This window comes from Bubalus kerabau, chromosome 6 (assembly GCF_029407905.1).
Source record: "Bubalus kerabau isolate K-KA32 ecotype Philippines breed swamp buffalo chromosome 6, PCC_UOA_SB_1v2, whole genome shotgun sequence".
NCBI classification, from domain to species: domain Eukaryota; kingdom Metazoa; phylum Chordata; class Mammalia; order Artiodactyla; family Bovidae; genus Bubalus; species Bubalus kerabau.
The window spans coordinates 57654664-57664503 of NC_073629.1; the positions used below are offsets into that span (position 1 = coordinate 57654664).

Sequence of the window (9840 nt, forward strand, 5' to 3'; positions counted from 1 at the left end):
ACAGTGGGGCCTGGTGGGCTGCCGTCTATGGGGTCGCACAGAGTTGGACACGACTGAAGCGACTTAGCAGCAGCAGCAGCAAGAGAGCCCTGAAAGAGCTCTTACCACGTAAAGACACAACAAGAAGATGGCCGTCTGTGAGACAGAAAGCCAGCTCTCACCAGACACCAGATCTGGTGGTCTTGAACTTCTCAGCCTCCAGAACCGTGAGAAATAAACTCACGTTGTTTGGCCATGCAGTCTCGATGCTTTGTTATAGAAGCTCCGAGTGACTATACTAATCTCATTCCTCTGACAGCTATATAATTTCAGGTTTGCTCTGTACAGCTTAATGTTTGAATATATCCCACTTTGGTGATACTCATTCAATTTTCAGGAAAAGACATAGTTGAATGTTAAATTCTTTACTGCTCCTAACACATTGAGTTGTTCAGTGAAGACTGAAAGTCCTCAAGGAGACACTTACTTATAATATCTGATACTTGCCAGAAGGAGCTCCACTTAATATTTCGAGATCAGCACTGCAGGGTTCAGCTTTCAAATAAGTCAGATTAACTCAAAGAAAGTCTGAGTAACAGTAAGAAGTCAGAAAAGATAGAACAAGCTGCTCTGACCCAAGAAACACGAGATCTTCCTTAGGGTCATTTCCAAAGAAGGGCGATAAATTCCCTCAACAGGAACATTTGGGCCTGACTTTTCTACAGATCCAGTTCTTCCCCTCCACAAAACAAACCCCAGCTCTCATTTTTACATGAACTGAATAAGAGCTCTTCTACAGGGTTCTTGAGCATTTGTGAGTGTCAGCCTCTGGGATCATTTTGTCTTTCAGTCAAGTGAGTACTTTGGTCTCTTGTGGACCCTTTGCTCTAAGGTAAAGATTCATAGGAGTACTTGTTTCTTCTTTGTGACAAGGAAGAGATAAACTCCAGTTAAAATCCAACTTCTGTGGCAACAGCACATGACCCTGGCAGAATGGACTTACAAAGGGATTTTTTTTTTCCTCCTAAAAGCTTCTATTTCATGACAGAAATGACCAGTTTCTCTACCATTAGTGCATCTGTGACCTACTAGATAAAGATCATATTTTATCGAATGGAAATTTATATCAGGACTTTTCCCACTGTAGTGAGAGAAATCTACTCAGACGAAGCCAAAAAGGGAATTTAATGGCAAACCTAACTGAGAAGTCCTAAGGTTATCTGGCTTTAGGTATGGTTTGGGTAGGAGCTGGCGAACTATAACTCATTGCCTGTTTTTGTAAATAAAGTTTTACTGGCACAGCCGTGATTGTTCTTTTACATATTGTTCATGGTTCTTTCAAGCTACAACAGCAGTACTGAGTACTCACAAGAGAGACCTTACAGCCAGCAAAACCTAAAGTATTACATGGCTCTTTCTAGAAACAGTTTGCTAGCCCCTGACCTAGGAGCCCAGGTGATGTCCTCAGGATTCTCTAAGCTCTTGCCTTTGATCCTACTCTGAGATGACTTCATATGTGTCTCCAGCATCCCCAGACTGATATCATTCCTTTCTGCTAACAGTCCTAGTTGAGAAGAGCACTTCTTTCCCAGTAACTCTTGCCAAAATCCTGGGGTTTACCCTAAACTGACAAGTTGGGTAAGGTACCCATCCTTGGATTAATGCCCTACGGTTTGGAGGATGGACTTTTCACTGATTGGCGTAGGCCTGGGTCACACCATCCTGGTGCTGGAGTTGGATCGGTCACCCCAAGCATTCCTCCCAAGAGAGAAGAATGCTAGGAAGGTGAAAATCTACAAATGTCCATTATGAGCCTTTTCCCTGGTTGGTCACATTCTGAGCTTGGACATTTCTCAGAGTATGTCAATGAGCTATCTGCATAATTTTAGAAACCCTTAAACGGAGTTACTATTAATAACAACCAGCTGTTATTGATGAGGTTTCAGTGCCAGATACTATACTAAGGATTAAATATTATCTTGTTTATCCTCTCAACAGCTGTAAACATCAGGTATTTTTATTTCCAGTTTACCAATGAGGAAAATAAGGATGAGAGATTTAATAAAAAGTTGGCTTCAAAGTTTCACAGTCAGGATTGGAACCTAGAGCTGTGTAACTGTGAACTTGAATTATGCTGCCTGCTTTTCCACTCCTATAGCCTTCCTTTTCTGGGAATTCCCTACTCACCCCCCTGTGCCCGAATAGTGCTTGAGCACTGAACTCGTGACCAACGGGCCCGAGCTCTAGTAAACTCAGCTCTGCCATTAACTCACCGGAAGACTTTTAGCAAGTTACTTAGCTTTCGGAATTTCTGTCAATACTTTCTGCCTGAGGAATTTCCTCATCTGTAAAAATGAACAGCTTAAACTATCAGTGATGTTCAAACTATGTTCTACTAGCAGGGGGGCTTCTTGGCAGTGCCCCAGAGTTTGCCATAGAGAGTGAGGGACACTTGACCAGCTGTCTCTCCACACTCCCTCAATCTCATAATCTCCATCGCTTTCCATTAGACTCCTTCTTAAGTCCAATATGTAAAGAATAAACATTCCTGTTGCAAAAAAAAAAAATTAATTAATCATGGGACTAAAAGACCTTTCAGATCTGTCAATACTTTCTGCCTGCTCTTGTGCCTCTCTCCATCTGCTTGTGTCCTGGTAGGCTGACCTGTATGGATGGACCACATCAACAGGTTTTCTGTGCTCTGGCTTCCTGTTGGGTTCAGCCAGTAGGAAAGTAGTGGAAAGGGGATGAAAGGGGAGAGAGGTCGGGGTATGGATTCCCCTGGCTCAGTGGCTAGGTTCAAAGATTACAGCCCTTGCTGGGTAACTCCCTCCATCAGCTCAGTTTGGGTTTGGGAAACTGTTTCATTCTCTGCCCCAATCCTATCTAGGAGTAGTAACGGTTCCTTACTGTCACTAGCCCTGGGGTACCTTGCCATTCCTTAGAGTTTTGTTATAATGATAGTATGTCTGGTTATGTAGATACTGTTGTAAGTAGTCCCTTCTTTAAGTATTCCTCGCTGGGGAAGGTGGTCAGGATGGCAAAGTAGGAAGAACCAGACTCATTTCCTCCCATGGACACACCAAGACTACAAATGCTTTGAGAACCATCTGAAGTACTAGCATAAAAGATTTTCCACGACTAAAGGCATACAGAAAACAACAACAACAACGAAACAGGTAGGAGGGGCGGCGATGTGGCATAGTCAGGACTCACACCCCTGAGTCAGTGACCCACATATGGGAGGAATATCACAATCACAGAGGTCTTCTCCAAGGAGCAAAGAAACTGAGCTCCACATCAGGCTCCCTGGCCCAGGGGCCCCAAGGGGAACAGATGAGAACACCTGGCTTCAACAACCAATGGTATTTACAGTCAGAAGATCTAGAAAGCTAAAAGAAACAGAGATTTCACTCTTGAAGGACTCATTCAAAAGCTCACATGCTGTAAGTCTCAGAGCAGAGGCAATAGTTTGAAAGGAGGCTTATTCAGACCTACTTGCTAATCTTGGGGAGCCTCCTAGAGAGACAGGGGGCAACTGGGACATGCCCTGGGGATGGAGATGCTGGTGGCAGCCCTTCTGGGGAGCTTATTTAATCACAGTAACACTGGTACTTGAAAGAGCCATTTTGGAATACTCTCTTTAATCTATTAGCATCAGGGACCCGGCCCCTCCCAACAGTGGCCAGGCACCCCCACACCCTCTCAGGATACAGCAAAAGCAGTTCTAAGAGCAAAGCTTATAGCAATGCAAGCTTACCTCATAAGAAGAAATAAGAAAAATCTCATCAACCTAACTTTATACCTAAAGGAACCAGAGAAAGAACAAGCAAAACCCAAAGTTAGTAGAAGGAAATAAATCATAAAAATCAGAGCAGAAATAAATGAAACAGAGACTAAAAAAGAAAAAAATCAATAGAAAAAATTAAAAAAGAAACTAAGAATTGTGAAAACCAAGGACAAACTGGTAGATAGAGCTTGGAGGAATGTTCCAGATGAAGAGAACAACATGACCATAGGCCAATCAGCCAGAAATTACAGGAAGTGCTTCAGACACCATATAATAGTTCAATCTGACTCAGGCAGACATGTGAGCTCTGTTTTGGCCACTCAGCCACAATTATTCATCCTTTTTCTACTGGAAATAATATGACATATTGTAGTTTGAGAATAACCCCTCCCTGTAGTTATCTCATTAGTAGTAAGAGATTGACAACCTTCAGCTTCTAATGCGGGTCCCAACTGGGTTCAGTTGGCATAATCTAGCCCCAGAGTGACTGATTCAATGATGGGCATGTAACTCAATTTGGACCAGTGAGAATCAGAGGCAAGACCTGTGTTGAAAGTGACAGAGTTTTATCCAGAATTTAATTGTAAATTCTCTTTCCACTGGATTTGAAATTAAGAGGATGTAGAGGCAGAAGCTGCTGCAACCAGCTCGTGACCATGAGGGCAGAGCTTGACTAAGAACGGAGCCAGCACAGCTGAAAGGCGTCCTAAAGGTAGAAAGATAAAACCTTGTTTCTGATCAATTTACTCCTGAAGCTGAAACAATCTGTGAGTAATCCATTAGCCAGTTAATTACGACATCAATGAATTCCCTTTATCTCTTAAGCCAGTTTAAACTAGAATTTCTATGTCTACTTAAAAACATAAGGGTTAAGACTAGGAAGATAGTTTGAATCCAGGACAACGGATGTTGAATAGTAAGTCTTGAACTAGATTTCACAGGAAAAATTTTTGACAAGGATTGACGTAATTCTTCAATTTCCCTTTAGGCTGTACAAAGCAGTTTTACATAAACTACCTTATTGAATCTTTAGTTTTCCAATGTAATACATATTATCTTCCATAAGGAAATGGAGTTTCAGAAAGTCTAAACGACTTGCTTTAAAATCATGCAGCTTGTGAAAGAGCAAAGTGTCAGTTCTGGATCTTTCAGTTCTGAATCGTGCTAAGATCTCCTGCATCGCAGGTGGATTCTTTACTGTCTGAGACACCAGGGAAGCCCAAAGCCATTTCACCAACATGCAAAAGAAAAAACAAAAGCAAAACAAGCAAACAAAAAAACACCTGAATCTGAAGATCTGAGGATCCTTACCCCCGAGATACCTTTCTGATTTCATGACCTTTCAGTGTTGGAATTCACATTTGGACAGAATGAGGTGATGCTGGTATAGATCTCTTCTGATCCTTGGAATCATCTAGATGAGCTTCAAGTACATAAAGCTTGACTACTCCATATCACTACGGCCACTGAGCAATTCATTTAATATTTCCTCATTTGTAAAACAGTGATGACAATTACTACCTCGTTGGGTCAATATGAAAATTGAACATGTAAAGCGTCTGTTACAAAATAGGCATCTGTAAATGTTAGGTCTCTTTATTGTGGAAGGTAGTAGAAGCAGGTTTTTGAATCAGTCTTGGTTTTAAATTTTCACTCTTTTCCTAACTAGCTATATGCACCCATCTGTAGAGTTGGTTCTTTCTTTCTTTTTTTTTTTTAATCTGTTGGGTTTTTCTTAATACTTATTTATGTGGCTGCATTGGATCTCAGTTGCATCATGTGGGATCTTCTGTTGCGGCACATGGACTCCTGATGAATAGTTGTGGCGCTCCAGCTTAGTTGCTCCTCTGCATGTGGGATCTTAGTTCCCCTACCAGGGATTGAACCCTGATCCCCTGCATTGCAAGGTGGATTCTTAACCACTGGACCACCAGGGAAGTCCCTAGAGTTGGTTCTTGAAGGACAGGTACTGTGTCTGTCCTTATCTCTGCTGAATCCACAGTGGCCCTAGGAGGCAATCAGTAAATGTTTAAATTTAAATGACAAGTTTCCTAAGCTTTAAACAGTTGAGATAAAATATATAGTACAAGTATAGTATAAGAAATCAGGATATAACATAAAACAGTCCAATGCCTGGCCCATAGTAAGTGTTCAGTAAATAATAATTGCAGCTAATTTCTATTGAATACTTACTATGTACCAGTCCCTGCTCTAAACACCACAGATAGTCATACAATTCTCAAATCCCCATCCCTGTTTTACAGATAAAAATCAAAGCCTCATTTTTATTATTATCTAAATACTTGACGTCACTTTAGGCCCCATGACTTGTGAGTCCAACTCTTTCCTTTTAAGGTTTGGGACCCTCGAGGAGTCTGATTCAGGGTCTGTTAAATTACGGCTTCTCTTTTTCCTCTTTTGCATTGTTAGAATGAAATAAAGCCTTCTTTCTTTAAGAACACAATGAAGACTTTCTTTTGATTTTCCTTCTCTTTCTCCCATTATTTCCAGAGTGAGGTTGGACTGCCTGAGGTTTTGTCTGGCAGGAGCCCTTTAATTCAGAGACGGCCAACAACTCAATGAGCCAGCAGGCCTTTGCCCTCAGCTGGCTGACACTGAAGCAGCAGTTGGACCTCCCAGTTGGGGTTGTCTTGCATTCTTTCCCCGAAAAATGCCTGCTGCCATCTGCTGGCCAAATCTAGTCATCACACCCATGTTTTCAAGGTTTCCAAACGAGGCTGCGGTCCATGGGGTCGCTAGGAGTCGGACACGACTGAGCAACTTCACTTTCACTTTTCCCTTTCATGCATTGGAGAAGGAAATGGCAACCCACTCCAGTGTTCTTGCCTGGAGAATTCCAGGGCCGGGGGAGCCTGGTGGGCTGCTGTCTCTGGGGTCGCACACAGTCGGACACAACTTAGCAGCAGCAGCAGCAGCAAATGAGGCTCCAACTGTCTCTCACAACTGCTTCCCAAAACACCTTCAGGGGCTACCCCAGAGGTGAATTTAGCAGACAGACCAACATGACAAGTCTGGACAACGTGACAAGTCTGGACAGACCAATGTGACAAGTTGGACCTTGGTTCAACGCTAAGGTGCTTAGGCGAAGAATGTTGGTGGCTGATTTCCATTCAGGAACGTAGAAGTGAGTTTCCATTTCACTGCACTGGTGAAACCCCTACACTAACCCTCCTTCTATCCTACAAGTATGCCATCTTGTCCAGAGCCACATGTTTTATACCCATCTCCATCTCCCACCAACCTGACATTCTTCCATCCATGAGACTTGAATTACCATAACAATCCTTTACAGGAATGTTTGGTAAAACAGCCACACTCAGCAAAGTTACAAGGGTAGCACAGAGTCTTCTATATCCTTCTCCCAGGTCTCCCAGAGACCCCGTTCAAGTTTTGCCAGTTGTCTCAGTGGTTCCTCTGCAACAATGGATTTAATCCAAAGGCAGGTGCTGTTCCTCCTGTCATGGTCTCTTAGTATCTTTCAATCTGGAACATTCCTCACTTTTTGACTTTTATAACCTTGGCATCTGTTGGGGTGCAGTCCCTGGCCTACAAGCCTTGTAGTTGCCCAGACTCAAGACCAAAGAAAGAGCCCAGAAACAGTGACAGAGACATCAGGGGATCTTACATGTCCAAAGCGAAGGGTCCTGGAGCAACATCCCACCATGGTCAGCAGACAGCAGGCAGGGCATGGCAGCAATCTCTGCTTCTTTGGGGGAGAAGGGGACTACGATTTATAGGTGAATTGATGTCAGATTGGTTCATCTGTTATGAGGGGAAACCAGCAGCTAGCGCAGGAGGCAAGCATGTAACCAGTTACTGATTAAGCCCTGTAATTAAGAGGCTAGAATAGTCATGTGAGTGAAACAGGAATGGGCAGAGCAGGAAATGAGCAGAGAGCAAGAGAACAGTCATCTTGAGTGACCTGACCATGCATTCCACCCCTACATACCCTTGCTGTCTTGGTCTGTCCCTTTTCCATGCCATCCCTGGGATCAGGTATGTAGAGGTGCACTGCAACCCAGATACCACAAATGCAATAGAGATCGACAGCTAGAGAGTAAAAAAAATGGGCAAACTTTGGAGCCAGGTGCTTATTGGATCAATTTTTTTCATGAAAGTCCAGAGGAGGATAACAAGGGCGCCTTACTGACCACGCAAACTCATTTCACAGTGATGCCACTGTTTTCCCTGTATCCTCAAATCCTAGTCATCCCTCTAATCAGGCTAGGGATGAAATGGAGACATTTAACAGGCACAGTACAGGGAAGATCATGACCATTAGGCAGACTTCAAGCAGTAACAGCATTCTAGGTCATACCACCCCTGCCCATGGGCTTTGTCCTGGCCAGCTGCACCATCCCGCCTGTCCACCCTCAGTGCCCACAGCTGGGGCCGAATCCAGGAGAGGTGGCAAAACCACAGACCACAGGGTTAGTACAGTGGTGCCTGTCTCCAGTAGGGCCCGGATTACTTACCTTTGGAGTCTCAGACGAGCCAGGTAGAAGACAGGTGAAACGTGTTAAGTCTCTTTCTAATCCTATTCCCCATGAAGAAGCAAACGCAAACCAACAGGGGCTTACCTGCCAGCCCCAGGGCCTTTCTATGGTGTGTTCCCCTCAGTGTAGACCCTGCAGCCAGGGTAAAAGTGACTTGTTGCCCTGACCCATAGTTGGCAGTGGTCCTTCGGTGGGCAGCAGTTGAACTCAAATGGTGTGGGCTGGTTGCTTCTGGGTTAACACGACGCAGGCACTGGGACAATTGCTCCTGGGTGTGTTCAGGTGTTGGGGGCCTCAGCTGTTGTTGAAGTAGCCCCTTCATCCTTCCCATTAGTCTGGAAGCAGCAGGGTGGTGAGGCAGGTGGAAACACCAGTATATGACTTTTTATCAGCCCATTCCTGATGGGAATGGCCTTCATGGCCGGCAAAGTGGGATCCTGGGTCACTATCAATACCAGTGGGTGCCCTGTGTGTCACACGCAGCTGTTCTAGACCCTGAACACTGGTTCTTCTGGTGGCTTGATGACGCGGGTACGCCTGTTGTGACATCTTCCGCCTGTTGTAAGGCACAGTAGGGTGCATATGGCGGCTGTTCCATCACACTGTATCCTTCCAGAGCTGAGGACAGAAGTCCAAGGGCACTCTACTATTTCACTGTTACCATAGTTACCACAGGCCCCAAACAAACCCTTCCAGGTAACTGCGAGTGCTTAGTCGCTCAGTCGTGTCCGACTCTTTGTGACTCCATGAACTGTAGCCCAACAAGCTCCTCTGCTCATGTGATTCTTCAGGCAAGAATACTGAAGTGGGTTGCTGTTTTCTTCTCCAAGGGATCTTCCTGAGCCAGGGATCAAACCACTGTTTCCTACATTTCAGGCAGATTCTTTACGGTCTGAGCCACCAAGTAACTGGCCACGTCCAATTTGCAAGCCTGTCTCTGAGTTAACATCCCTAACGCCTGAGTCTGTAACTGTTTAGGAGTGGTGGGTCCTGGGTATCCTCGTATTTTGTAGATAATCCAAGTCCTTTCATTTTGTCTGTATTCACCAGCCACCCCCATACCATCAGATGAGCTGTGAGCATGGTTTAAATTGAAAGAGATGAAGGTTTATAGAGTATCATTAATATAACGGAAGAGGAAAACATCTCTCATGGTGTTCAACTGCCACAGGCCCCACAGGCTAGTGGACAATCACCTCGGGGTTACCTGCACAACTTTCCATTTCTTGTCCTTATTTCCGGACTTCTCAGCCCCCACGGGAGTTTCCTTGGCCTCTTGACTGGCTCACCAATTGCCAGGTTGCACCCACAGGCCTGCAAGCCTTGTAGCTGCCCAGCTTCAAGACCAAAGATAGAGCCCAGAGACAGTGACAGAGACATCTGTGGTTTAGTAGAAGGGGGACCTAACATGCCTGAAGCAAGGTCCTGGGGTGAAACCCCATCGTGTATGGCAGAAAACAGTCAGGACGTAACAGCAATCTGTGTGCTACCTGGGAGAAAACTGCTACTGCTAAAGTCACCTCAGTCGTGTCTGACTCTGCGTGACCCCATAGA

The 9840-nt window shown here is 44.6% G+C and overlaps 1 protein-coding gene across 9 annotated transcripts; it reads right to left on the reverse strand.

Moving 5' to 3' along the window:
- Window positions 1-3933: 3933 nt before the first annotated feature.
- LOC129655187 (uncharacterized) lies at window positions 3934-9487 on the reverse strand. Of its 9 annotated transcripts, XR_008715814.1 has the most exons (5): window positions 8371-9487; window positions 7740-7840; window positions 7416-7496; window positions 5081-5776; window positions 3934-4475 (listed from the first exon to the last, which is right to left on the reverse strand). XR_008715814.1 is itself a non-coding variant. In XM_055585284.1 (4 exons), the coding sequence occupies exons 1-4, from the start codon at window positions 8615-8617 to the stop codon at window positions 5516-5518; spliced, it is 690 nt and encodes a 229-aa protein (XP_055441259.1). In that variant the 3' UTR covers window positions 3934-5515. The 9 variants fall into 9 exon arrangements, 3 of the variants coding, with proteins under 3 accessions (XP_055441259.1, XP_055441261.1, XP_055441260.1); XR_008715819.1 differs by having other exon boundaries at window positions 3934-5776; window positions 7416-7575; XR_008715815.1 differs by having other exon boundaries at window positions 3934-5776; window positions 8266-9487.
- Window positions 9488-9840: the final 353 nt, after the last annotated feature.